General features: G+C 38.1%; 1 protein-coding gene across 1 annotated transcript in view; it reads left to right on the top strand.

Annotated features, from left to right (window-relative positions):
• The window catches only part of LOC104337504 (cortactin-binding protein 2), a 79,084-nt gene that overhangs the window by 54,103 nt on the left and 11,029 nt on the right, over nucleotides 1–13,952 (top strand). Inside the window, 8 exon segments of the mRNA XM_009943457.2 lie at nucleotides 182–457; nucleotides 1,302–1,397; nucleotides 1,821–1,900; nucleotides 3,009–3,095; nucleotides 3,179–3,278; nucleotides 7,406–7,558; nucleotides 7,836–8,023; nucleotides 10,915–11,093. Coding sequence (XP_009941759.2) covers nucleotides 182–457; nucleotides 1,302–1,397; nucleotides 1,821–1,900; nucleotides 3,009–3,095; nucleotides 3,179–3,278; nucleotides 7,406–7,558; nucleotides 7,836–8,023; nucleotides 10,915–11,093 — 1,159 coding nt within the window.

The following is a 13,952-nucleotide window of genomic DNA, read 5'->3' as shown; positions in this document are numbered from 1 at the left end:
TTGTCATTACTGCTCTGATTTTGTGGTGGCGATCTGTACTGCTCTTTAACATTTGCTTTTCTGTAGCAGGAGATATTTTGTAGCTTTCCTTTGCAATATTAGATGTTATTGGTCTTTAATAATAAGATTTTTTAAAATTGAGTTTTACAGTTTTTATCATTCTTTTTCTGTTTTTCAACAGATGCTCTTAATGTACCTGTGAGGATTTCAGTCAGTGGCATTGAACCAGCCCATTGTGGTGCAGAGGAATTTGATACAGAAAACACAATATGCGCTTTAAATATCCGCAAACAGACATCATGGGATGATTTTTCTAAAGCAGTGAGTCAGGCAGTGACAAACCATTTCCAAGCAATCGCTTCTGATGGATGGAGGAGCCTAGAAGACCTGTCATTTAACAGTGCTGCAGAATCCAACATTGGCCTCAGTGCAAGCAGTATATTATCTGTCAAACTAGGTATCAATATTGGTATCACAAGAAAAGCAAAAATTGGGGGCTTTCTTGAGTTTCTGAAATCTTATGACTAAGCTAAAAATATCTGTAGATTTCTGGATCTTTCAAAGCTTAGACTAAGACCAAACTAGCTATGAAACTTTGAACAGTGCTCGCATGAAAGCATTCTTTACTTTTAGCTATGTGTATGGTACAGTTTATAAAGCACTTTAATGTCATCATGGGGACCATGAGGTCCTATGTTAACTAGTCCTGTACTCAATTTGTTACTGCAGAGGAGGGATCTGTATTACAGGTGAAACAAAACAAGGCAAAGCAAAGCCCACACTACGGTCTTTACGGTACATCGAGAATGTACAGTAAATCCAGGCTGTAAATCATGAGCATAGGTAGAACAGAACTACTCTTGTTTTATGTAACTTTACTTACCAAGGTAAAACAGAAGAATCTTTAAAATTATGAGAAATTGGCTAAAACGTGGTAGTGGTAGTAACAGTTGCATAGGATACTGACATTTATGTGCTTCATCTTAAACCCCCTTCCCACTTCCACCTGCCCACCACCCCAAAAAAACCTGTTCATATTAGACTGGGCAAGTTGTCTTATCTTACTTTATTTGACATGAAAAGATGTAAAGACAGCCTGGCTATTAAACTTGCGTCGTAATTGGCAGAAAACAGTGTCCTCGGTCATGTATCAAATAATAGTACGATGTAGTACCTGGCACTGGTTTGTTTGCCAAGTGTGTCAGTGTATGCACACCGTCTCTGTAAGCAACTGAATGTGCTTGAGCAGAGGACACTGCACAGAGTTACAGGAAATCTCTCTTGTTTTTTCTTTTTAACAGGAAACATTTCATGGTCAACAGGTCAGATTTTTTCCCAGCCACCATGGGACTTTTTGAAGAAGAACAGAGCTGAGCATATCACAGTGTTTTTGTTTGGTAATTTTCAATTCATAATTTTCAGGTTTGAATGTTAAGACGCTCCATATGAAATACATAATTTGAGAATCATTTGCTGTTGGTTTTGTTTTTCAGTGTTGCCTGATCCTCAAAAATACCATATCCAATTAATTGTTTAACTAGATTTGAAAGAGTCTGCAACATTTAGAAAATATGCTGGCACATAAAAGCCCTACTGCATTTTTCAGTTATACATTTCAGTGTCCATTTCACTTATTTCATGGATACCCGTGCATCTATGCTGCTAGATAAATGCCTTTCATTTCTTCTCTATTTTAATTTGCATAGCCTGTAATTTTAGGAGATTGCTGTAGAATACTTGCTGCATGAAAAGCATGTGTATCCATCATATATGCTTATAAACAGGAGAGATATAGAAAAGCTGTGTATCTCTTCTTAAAGGACCTCAAGAAGGCTGCCTAAATAGTGTGACTTACGCATCTATGATCCATCTTCAGACACTCCAGAATTACCTCCGCCTGGTAAGCACTAAGCTAGCTTCCCTCTGCACTCTATTTATATGAGAAAATACTTCTGTAATAGTGTTGACAAAAAAAAAATTTATCTTCTGCTCTGTGAAAGAATGCCAAGACTTCTAAAAAATGAAATGGGACGAAAGCTGTTACTTTAAAATGAAGTTCCCCCTAAATCTTACCTGAATAAGTTTAGTCACGTGAAGGCATTAACTTTCTGCTTTAAATAGCTGCCATCTGATCACCTGAACTGCTTAAGAAAATACATTAAAAGCTCTGTGGTATCTTATTTCTTTCCAAAGTTATTTCATTTCACTTTTTGAAGGGAAAGTAAATTAGAATAACATTCATGTAAGCAATTATTTGAGACTTGAATTTTATTATTAGCTTATATATCTGTAGCCTGTAACTGACAATTTATTTAATACCCCAAAATGTAAGGATAATTGGATAATATAACTTCCATAGATCATTTTTTTTAACGTCACTGATCAAATCAGAATTAGTTTTAAATCTTAAATCTGCATAATTTCTGCTGTGTTGTTGGATAGTATTTTGTGTTGTTAGAAGAACAGGTATGTGCCGTATGTTTCTGCTGTATTCAGCAGTATTGCAGTTATGTGAGTGTATTCCTTTACGGACTTTTTAGAGCTAAATTAATTTTAAACTTAAGATAGATGAAATTATTTTTATTCCACCGTATTGATAAAATGATCCCATTTCAACTGGAAATAAAGTCCGTAGCCTAAGTCTTTAAGTTAGCAGTGACTTAAACTACTCTTTGATGATTTTAACATCATTCTGGTTTATCTATTTTAATTAAAAATCAAGAAAATATTTGTGACTCCTAAACTCAAGCTTCCTAGATGATTTTTTTGTTTTAACGATTGCTGTAATGAAAAAATCCCTTTTTACAAATTAAGATATAAATTTATTGATGTATTTCCAAGATGTCGTATGCAAATATTGCCTATTTTGAAACTAATGTAATAAGGACTGTATCAACTCCAGTAGTGCAAAATGAAGAATTTTGTCTGTTAGGTGCTCATTATCTCACCTAGGTACAAAAAAATCCAAGTCTGTGAACTTTCAAGAATAATTTATTGTCTGTCTGTAGGTTGAACAATACCGTAATGTCATATTCCACGGTCCAGAAGGAAGTTTGCAAGACTATATAGCATATCAGATAGCGGCCTGCATGAAGGTATTCACACAAACATATAAAGTAAATTAGTTCATAAATTAGAGTTTGCGCTATTTCACCAAATCTGTAAATTTTCAACACAGCAAAAGCAAGTGGCTGCGGGATCCACCTGTGAAATCATTAAAGTCAAAGTGGATGCTGGTTTCTCCAAAGAGCAGCTTGCAGAACTGTTCATCAGCAGTGGTAAGGTTATTTCAGCAGGACTGATTTTGGAAATTTTTAGGAAAATTTTTAATGGTACAAAGTAAAGAAATACATTAAAACATTTTGCATAGTGGGTGGCGTGTTTTAACAGAACCCATAGTTTTCCAGATGCTTGGGGAATAATGACAAGAGTCTAAACTGAGGTAGAACTAAGTGTGACAATTCAATAGGGAGCTCTGTCAAAAGTTCGTGCCATTTAAGTAAAATTAAAAGTTCTTAATATTTTTTCTGTCTCATTCATTTTTCCCTTTGTTTGTGAGCCTTTAAAAGTTGATTGCTATGGTTCAGATCTAGTGAATCAGAAATGAAGGTCTGTTGTTGCCTTATTGTAGCTGTTCTAATGTAGTTTTTTTTAAAAGACATGAGAAGGGAAGATATAATTATTACCTTTCTGGGAATAAAAAGAGCAGTGAAAGAGTTGTTTAAAAGTCAGACCACTTGCTTTTGATATATGCTTGTTTACTAGACACTTACGTGTGGATCTGAGCCAAATTTTGTCAGCCGGGCAGGCAAACGTTAGTGTGTGTATTCTGGCCAATTACTACAGGACAAAGCTGAATTTCTATTAATTTTCTCTGAATGGAGGTGAACAGCTACATGTAGATTAAATTCCTGTTACTTGGGAGCTCCACAATGAGTGGGCTGTACCTGTGTAAATTCACGATGGATAATAGGTAAGAGTGAAAAAGGGACAAAGTAGCCGCAGATGAATGACAGTGAAAATGGCGTATTAAGTATGGAAGCAGAAGAATAGGGGCACATAGGTCAGTCAGAAGCAGGAAGGAGAACACACAAAAAAAGGAATAGAATAGTGCTAAAAGTGGAGGAAAAAAGCAATCTGCTGTGTGGAGGGCTTCTTCATGGGCAGGCTGCGCTGCATTTTGCCCATACTCATGCATTTGAACTGATTTCTCTTATTTCGCCATAGTATTAACCATACAGTTATAATATAGTTTACAATATTAATAGACAATACATAAAATAATATAGCAATAATATATAATATATAATTTGACGCATACAGTCATCATATAAAAGCCTGAAGGGTGATATCATAGGATGGTTTGGATTGGAAGGGACCTTAAAGATCATCTAGTTCCAAACTCCCTGCCATGGGCAGGGACACCGTCCACTAGACCAAATTGCTCAGAGTCTTACTGAACTTCGTGCGGTTCTCACGGGCCCACCTCTCAAGCCTGTTCAGGTCCCTCTGGGTGGCATCCCTTCCCTCCAGTGTGTTGACTGCACCACACAGCTTGGCATCATCAGCAAACTTGCTGAGGGTGCACTCGATCCCACTGTCCACGTCACGGACAAAGATGTCAAACAGCACCAGTCCCAATACTGACACCTGAGAACACCACTTGTTACTGTTCTCCACTTGGACATTGAGCCATTGACCACAACTCTTTGAGAGTGACCATCCAGCCAATTCCTTATCCACTGAGTGGTCCATCCGTCAAATCCATGTCTCTCCAATTTAGAGACAGGAGTGCCTTGCAGGGCAGTGTCAAATGCTTTGCACAAGTCCAAGCAGATGACGTCAGTTGCTGTTCTGTGTGCTCTTCTCTAGCATACTTCCTTTTCTTTGGCGCTGTTAAATTAATCTTGGCTCGAATACAGTTTTGCTGTTTGCATGCAGTTCTCAGATACGTAGCTGCTTTCACCCCTTCGCAGCTTTCTTCTTTTTTTTTTTTTTTGTTTATTTCTGTTTTACGAGTGTTTAGGTTTTGGATTTTTTTGTTGACAAAAACTAGCAATGTAGTTTCAATCTAGCCTTGGTAGCAAGGCCTCATTTTCATACAAAAATGTTGGGCTTTTCTCTTTTATTAGTATGGCCTCCTCTACAGCTCTAGGATCTTAACTTCACCTCTCATTCAATACGGTCATTCACATTAAAAATAAATGTGATAAATGTCATTGCTGCTTGGAATAACCTTGTGTTTCAGGAACATTTTACTTTCTGCCTTGAAAGAGGCTGGGCTGTAGGCATTTGAAGTTGTACCCATTTCAGTTCTACCAATACAGCTCCTCTGGACGCTTTCTTATGTGCTACCGTGATGAAACTTTGAGACAGTCAGAGCTTTGAGAGGATCAGCCCCTAACTTTTTCCTCCTCAGTATGGGCAGACCAGAAACACCAAGAGGAATCTGAATCTCATAAGCAAATGTTTTATTCAAACAAACTAGAATTTTACTAACTTGTTAAAAGAAAAACTACAGTTCAGTGAGCAAGACTGAATGCTGCCTTCTACCTGCTGTGCGTTTGCAGTGCGAGCCTATCTTTCAAGTATACTTTCATCCTGTAGCTTTCATTGGCTTTCTTGGTCCCCCCTGCTCACGGACAAGAGCAGAGCCACCCCATGGGCTCACTTGATGGCATGCAGTGCTTCAGTCTGTTTGTTGGCATAATTCCTGGTTGTAACTTCAGTCTCTGTCAGTTTTTTCTCCCAGGAAATCACAGTCACAGTTTGGAGGATAGCTTGTGCCAGTGATTATCCGCACATGTCATTTCGAGTGCCATCACGTTGCTGGGAGAGAAGAGGAGACCATTTAGTCAGTATCAGCTAGGCTTTGGTGTTTGGCCTGCAGGCAAGAAAATCATTCGTAGTCTGGTTTGTTTACTAGCTGCTGTCTCTTAGGAAAGCTTCTTCTTTTGGATGCCTTACTCTGTGTCAGCAACACACTTCTCTTCATAGTCTGTGCTTACATTTCAGCATTGTGCTGCTGGTTGAGTCCCTGATTTTTCTGCGTGCTTCTTGCCCAGTTGTTCTGCCTTATCTCCTCTCTACAACTACCTGAAAGGCAGTTGTAGTGAGGCAGGTGTGGGTCTCTTCTCCCAAGTAACTAGCGATAGGACAAGAGGAAATGGCCTCGAGTTGCATCGGGGGAGGTTTAGATTGGATATTAGGAAAAATTTCTTTACTGAAAGAGTGGTCAGGCATTGGAACAGGCTGCCCAGGGAGGTGGTGGAGTCACCATGCCTGGAGGTGTTTAAGAAACATGTAGTTGTGGCACTTCGGGACATGGTTTAGCAGGCATGGTGGTGTTGGGTTGACGGTTGGACTTGATGATGTTAGAGGTCTTTTCCAACCTTAGTGATTCTATGATTCTGTGATTCTTAGGAGAGCACCCTCCTCCTCTCTCTAGATGGTTCCATCAGACACAGAGGAGGTACCTGTCCTCCCTGCTATCCACCTGTAGCCTCTTAGTAAAACAGGGCAGTAATATTCAGGAAACTACAAATAAATAGCAATCAGCAGCTATAGTCAGTTGCTGTAAGTTTTGCCCTGTTACTCATCATTTTCCGTAATGGCCATCTTTAGTACCACCTTCAAAGAGTTCTGAAACAATGCAAGGCACAATACACTCAAGACAAGTATTTTGTTTAATATTTGTATTACAGAAGCATTCATCTGGGATTCAGTGTTACAGGAACACTTGCAAAGGCTGTATCGCTTTTAGGCAATCAGATGTTAAACTCAGAAAAAATAAAGAAAAATATCTGAAATGTAAAAAAGGAGAGAGATACATAATTTTAATGCCTGTTAGGTTCAGGTGCTACTGTTTGTGCCTCAAACTAGCTCTGATCATTTGGGTGATTCTTAAGGATATTGAAGGAATTTTTGGAGAGGATAGTAGCAAGCAAATAGGCAATCTCACAGAATGATTAAGCTTCTTATAAACACGGAATATTCTGAATCCTTTTATCACTACACGGTAGAAAGAGTACATGTTAAAAGTTTAAGATGTATTACAGGAAATGAAAGAAATGTTTCCAGAAACCTTTGCTGTCTTTTCTGTTGTATTTATTTTCAGTGTGCTGAAATCCTTCCTATCTATGAAGATCCCATTATAGCCATCTCAGGAAGTTATTTTAATAATCGCTTTAAATTTTTTTCTTAATGTACAGTATGATATTCTTTCCATTGTTCGATTTTATGCTTCCAGTTTTGAACATATTAAACAGTCTGTCTGCTTCTGTGAGCAAGCCAAAAGGAAAAAAAAAAAAAAAAATCCTTTGTTGCATTAGTAGCAGTAAAAGCTGTATATATAAATAAAAGTCAATTTTCATAAGTAGACATTAATGGGATTTTTATATTTCAGCTTGTCTGGTCCCAGTTAAAGAGCCTCCTGTAAGAAAGACAACCATTGTGATTTTAGAAAATCTGGAGAGAGCTTCTTTATCTGAATTACTAGGAGATTTTCTGGCACCTCTTGAGAATCGGAGTGCGGAAAATCCTTGCACTATTCAAAGAGGTATTTAAAGAATTTGGGACGGAGAAATTTTTTCACTACAGTGCAGTTGTGTTACAATACATGACAAAGGGGGAACTTAGAGGAGAAAACTGTAATTTGTTCAGATTTTATATTTTATTGTAAAACAGTTGTTCTTAACCAAATACAGCATGTTTTAAGGCTAACTTAAGTGAGGGGGGTTGTTTGTTTCTAATTATGTCACTGCTGCTTGCTTTTACATGAAATTATGTTGAAACTTTGAGTATTTCAGTAAAATTTTTTTATGGTTCATTTTTAGCAAATGGAGTTTCTGGTGCCTTTTACTTTCATGAGAACTGCTTTTTACTGGGGACAATCGCAAAGTGTCATCTTCATGGCTCTGACCTGCTGGTTCAGCAGCATTTCCGTTGGGTTCAACTTAGGTGGGATGGGGAACCAATGCGTGGCTTGCTTCAAAGGTTTTTAAGAAGAAAAGTTATAAACAAGGTAAGAACTTGAATCAGCTTCAGCAATTTTGGTCATCACCAAGTCTGTGAAATTTGTATGATGGTAATGTCAAAGGCTGAGCAGGTGACTAAGTTGTTTCAGGAACAAAAGCATTCATTTCTGGGAAGATGCAGGCATGCAGGCTGTGTATCTGTAAATGGTGTGCTTGGCCTCACAGAGGAAGCTGCGGGGCCATGGCGGATTGGCGTAAGCACACAGGTTGGCTGCAAATAATGATACTGTGGATGCTTCCTTATCCGCTGTATGAAAGCAGCCTTCGGTAATTTTTTTCGTCTTTTGTGTAAGCATGATAGTAAGAATCTGTTCAGCAAATCTAAAAATCCCTTTCTTGAGGAATTTATTTTATATATCTAAAAATAAGATAGTTTTATGTCCTGTGTGTATTGTCTGAGCTTTAAGCAGCGAAAAGAATTTTCATGATTTCCAAATTAAAGAGGATAGGGGGGTGAAAATACATCAGCAGGGAAGTTGTTTTGAGCCAATAGGCCTGCTGGAAGAAAAGTCCAGAAGAGAATAAAGATAGGAAGTCTTTTTAACATAAATAAATAAGTGGAGGATGGGAAATGAAAAGAAAGATGTGGGCAAAAGCAGAACTGTGGATGTTTGAAAGTTATTTGGAAGAAACCCATTTCAGTCAGATAGCAGCTATTGCAGACAGTCAGGCAGTGTTAGACGTTGGGAAGGGGGAGTTTAATCGAAACATCTGCAAAAGAAAATAATCTTGGCAGCAGAGCTTTGAACCGGCTTAAAAAGGGAGATTGTTCTTAGGAATAGAACAAACCATCAGCAGTAGAGAGCCCTGGTCTGGGACAACAGACCTACTGTCGACTCTGGGTGTTCAGCTGTATGTATCCTGGTTATCCTCGGGGATGTCATCTGCTGTACCCCGTGCTACAGCTCTCCTCTGTAACAGCTGACTGATTCAAAGAGATCCTAAAGAGGAAAGGTGTGGTAACTGAACATTTCGGTCATGATAACGAGGAAAGTTAGAAACATTCCTAGGTATTCTTTAATAGCAACAACAGGAATACAGAATATAAAAAAAGAATCACGTGAAATGTATCAGTGAAACTTAGTAGATTACTTTTCTTAGATTACTTTTCTCTGTTGCTTAGTTATTTATAAGTGCTTTTTTTCTGCGTGAAACATTCCTTTTTTTCCCCATGTGTTTAAAATCTGTGAGTCCCTACAGACATAGTAAGCTGGAACCATTGAGTGGGTGTCTGGTTGAGGGTATGAATGGCTTCCAGAATCCTTGTAAAGGATGGGGAGGGTCGCAATAGTCTGTAGGCAGGTAGGTGTGTTGGTTGAAGCTGGTACCTTGGAGATACATTACAGTGCCGGAATGAGGTATAGGCCAGAGGACAGTGCAATAAAAGTACATAGCAGAATTCTCCTCCATCCTCTTGAGGAGAACGACTGCGTTCTCAGGCCTGTACTGGAGAATATCTAGTGATCTGAGCCCCTTTATGAAAAGGACAGAAATGCTTTGATCCTAGGTCATTGAAGATGAAAGAGAAGGACTGTCCTCAGTTGAGCATAAGGCCAAGCAATACAGCGATGCAGACAATTGCAGAAGCATTCTGACTTGTTCACAGACAAAGGCTGGATCAAACTTACTCTGCCAAACTGCTTTGGCTACCAGAACCTGCAGCATCATGTAACAGATGTCATTTTCAGGTTATTTTGTTTAGGCTTAAAAGCCATCCTTAGTTAAAGTTTAACCATGTAATAGGTTCCTACCTCTGACTGAAGTTGAACAGAATTTGGGTAGTAATCTCATTAAGTTTATTTTCTCTAAAGCATATAGGCAGATGGTGGCTAGCTGGAGAAAAAGCCACGTGTCTTCCTGTATCTTCCCTAATTAAATAAGGAATAAAAATGCCCAGTGTGCTAATCCTTTTTTTTTTTTTAATACATACATGTGCCACATGCAAAGTCCAAACTCAAATGCCAGCTGATGTGGATCTTAAAATAGTGGATTTCAATGGTAAAAACAGAAGAAAGATTATCGGTTATAAGAATCTAAGGGAAAGTAAAAGCACATTTATTGTTTGAACAATAGACTATTTTTGAGATCCTTGCCTTTGTGCCCTAATAGTCTTGTTTGCAGATGAAAAGCTCTTTTTCCCTTATTTTGGGCTATTATTATATGCAAACAGTTTATATGTTTTTCTACATCAACATTAAATTGTTCAGCTGTAGGCTCTGTCAAGGAGCTCTGGCTTCAGTGCTGGCGAATACTATCCCCCTCACATCTTTTAGTGCTTCCTTTAATTCAAATTCTTCCAGAGGATAATCCTAGGATTAGGATGATGAAGACTGTAGTTTGGAGTCAGATGAAACAGAAGATATTTCTGGCACCAAATAATTTGCCTTTAACAAGGCATGCTATAATATGTAAGTCTTAGAGGAAGGCATCTTTCCTTTGTTGCTACTAAGTGTCAGATGAATATAGAAATCCACTGAGAACATGGCTGGATGAGACATTCCTGTTCAGTGTGATTGTATGTTCTTTTATGTGGCCTATTTATATCATATATATTGCATAGGATACAGTAGGTGCCTCTTGCAATCCTAGATACCATAGAAAAAGCACTGCTGCCAAATTTGTGTCTCCGTTTCCCACAAGAAAGTAGAGACATGTCAGTTTATTGATAAGGAGATATCTTCTAAATTGTAGTTGGGGAAATAACTTTTAATACAAGACTTCAGTATACTCTGTAAAAAAGGTTTGATCAGTTTTTGAGTGTTTCTGATTTTCATAATAGCAATATAGCAGGAAAAAAACCCACAAGCCTTTTGGGGTTTCACGGAAAGTGTTTGCAGCAGGGTTCTTACGTTCTGTCAAATCTCTTTCTTGTCTACAGTTCAGAGGCAAAGTACCTCCTCCATGTGACCCTGTGTGCAAGATCATAGACTGGATTCTTGCTGTTTGGCACCAGCTGAACTCTTGCTTGTCACGTCTAGGCGCGCCCGAAGCACTGATGGGGCCAAAACATTTCTTCTCTTGTCCTGTGGTGCCAGGGCATGGCCAAGCAACGGTGAAGTAAGATTTCTGTTTCCTGTCTGACCCTGTTCAGTGCCAACGAGATATTTACTACGAATGCGGCAGTTCTGTTTCTCCCCAAACACATCTGACTCAGCAGCCTTGAAAGTACTTTAGCAGAAGTTACGGAAAGTTTTAAGACTTTTGTTTGATATTTAATTACTAGAAGGGCAATTCTGAAGGACACAAGTGGGAACTGGGTGTCTAACACTAGTTGAAAGTCAGTATTTTTTTGTGATCTTTCAGTTATTTTCTGACACAGAGGTTGCAAAATATTACTTGTACTGGAATATTGCTCAACCCTTTAAAGGTTTTGTTCTTCATTTCAAGACAGCACTGTAAAGAAAGCTGTTCATTAGTGAACAGACCAAAATAAGATTCAAGAATTCTGAGCTTGAAAAGTTGGTAAAGGTTCCTTTTGAGGAAAGTCGCATATGAGGCAAATCTAGAGAAGTGGAAAGATTTCTCAATCTTTTTAATATCTGGTATCATTTTTAAACACATAAAATGTAACAGATGTATTAGCATAGTAAGTAAGGCAGATACATACTTGTAGCTATACACATGGTTCAATGTCAAGTACAACAAGAATGATGAAAATCTTGACTGTTCTTGCATAGTGCGTATTGCGTATCGGCCCACATTGCAACTTTTCTGCAAGTACTGCAAGAAATAATTACAGAATTTTAAAATATATTAATTTCATACTAAGATGTTGCTTGGCTGTATTAGAAAGGTAGAGTCCCTAATTCAAACTTCTTCAGAACTTCAACAATAACGTTGGTTTCTGCAAATGCAACATTAGTTTTCTCACTCTGCTTCACAGCATTCTGCCTAATTGCCACTTCTGTTCCTCTCTGACTTTTCTCTCTTGTACTAGCTCCTGCTGCCCCTTCTTCCAGTGTCCTTCACTTAGCATCTGCACTGGCTTGCTCATCTTTTGTTCTGTCTGCAGTTCTTTATACCTTCTGCTTGTTCATTTTCCTTTTTTTTCTAAAAGGCCAGATTGTCTAATATCCAAAGTAATTATCAAAGTCTAAATGTGGATATACATTGACTTGAAATTTTATGGGTGCTATGAAATAAAAAAAAAAAAGTATACCATGCATCTGTCTCCTGTCTTCCTCTTGAATCACGTCCTCTGCAATGTCTTAATCATTTATTTACTGCAATGGCATTAGCAGAGCACAGAAAAACTATTCTTTAGATACCTTAATTATGCATTTCTGAGTTTGGATTTCTCCTAAGTGTAACTTTGATTGGATTCACAATGATTTATTTTGAGCGCAAGCCCAAAATGTCTTTTACAGTAGCGATGTGCCATCTGACTCCTCATTTTAATGCACTTTCTATCCCCTAATAAACAATTAAAAAGCATAACTCCAGTGAGCACTTACCGGATGCTTTTAGTTTAGCAGCATGATGGCTAACGCTGTGGTCATATAACTAGCAATAAACAGATTAATTAGCAGCTCACTGGTTGCTGTTATTTCAGTCTAATTAACCACTCCTGTCCTCTTGCCCCTCCTCTCCACTGTGCTATTCTGTTGCTTTTTGCATTTGTTAAAGCTTCACTGAGGCAATTCAATTCACTAAGACAGTAGACGGCTATCTACAAACGAGGCTCACCCTTGGCTAAGTGTTAGCAGGAGGCAAGCGGCAGAAGCAGGCAGCTGGGACAGAGAAGGGGTGATAGGAGGTTGGTTCCTGCTGTGTGTTCGTTCGTGTAGCTTCACGTTTTGGAGAGCAGAGTGAATAAATGGAGGAAAATTTTACTAAATGCTTTTCTTGGTTTTGATCTAGGGAATTAGAGATGATATTCCAACAGGAAAGAGTTTCACTTTACAGCTCTTTTTCAGGGGCAGGGGGGTGCTATACCTTTCCGAAGTATCAGCTATATCAAAATCTGGGGACTTGATCAAGAGGAGTGCAAATGTAAGACTGAATTTAAACACCAGGATGGAATTTTATTTAGAGAGAATGGTATTGTACAGCCCATCAATTGTTAACTGTAGAACAGGCTCAATTAATTTTATCTTTGCAGTGTTCATTTCTGACCATTTATACTAGCAGAATTGCAAAATGTCAAAAGCTTACACAGGCAGAAATGGAGAGATGGAGTTTGTTGCTACTAAAGTGAAAGCAGTTGTTTATTTTGTGCGCTTACCTCAGCCAGCAGAAGCAGACGGAATGGTATCTACAATGTTACGCTAAGGAAGCTTCAAGGAACATCTCCAATATGCATTTTACATCTTATTTTAACAACTGTGCTAATTATTTTTCTAAGTAACATAATTTTTATCAAGCTTAAACCAACACTTTATAGCATGGTTATATATCGTAAAAACTCAATCTTATGCTTCATAACTAACCAAAAATACATCTATCAAATGATTCGCGCATTCTAACTTTAAAAAATAAAACAAAAAAAAGACCAAAAAGTCATCGTAATCTTTCTGGTAATAAGATGGCTTCTGTGTATCAACATATCCAGCAAAACAGTTCATTTAAGCCAAACAGGCGTTTTAGTCTTCACTTTTTCCGAATGGATTTCTGCAAAGCTGAAACACAGCATTATAGCCCATCATTTCTTACAGACCTTTAATATAAACACTCTGACTCTCAATCTTACCATCTTCCTCCCGTAAGAGGGTATAAGGAAAAAAAAAAAGAGTTGGGTTTGATCTACAGAATATTGTCTCAGTGTCTGTTATAAATGTGAGCTGAGCCCTAAGCCTGAAACTCCTAGCCTTTATCCCTTGAGAACTATGAGCTATAAGAAATAGCATTTATTTATTTCCTAATACAAACTTTTCACTTGTATGCTAAAACAATGTAATATTTCTCTCTTAGAAAAGC

This window comes from Opisthocomus hoazin, chromosome 8 (assembly GCF_030867145.1).
Source record: "Opisthocomus hoazin isolate bOpiHoa1 chromosome 8, bOpiHoa1.hap1, whole genome shotgun sequence".
Lineage (NCBI taxonomy): Eukaryota > Metazoa > Chordata > Aves > Opisthocomiformes > Opisthocomidae > Opisthocomus > Opisthocomus hoazin.
This window is presented reverse-complemented; position numbering and strand designations above follow the sequence as displayed.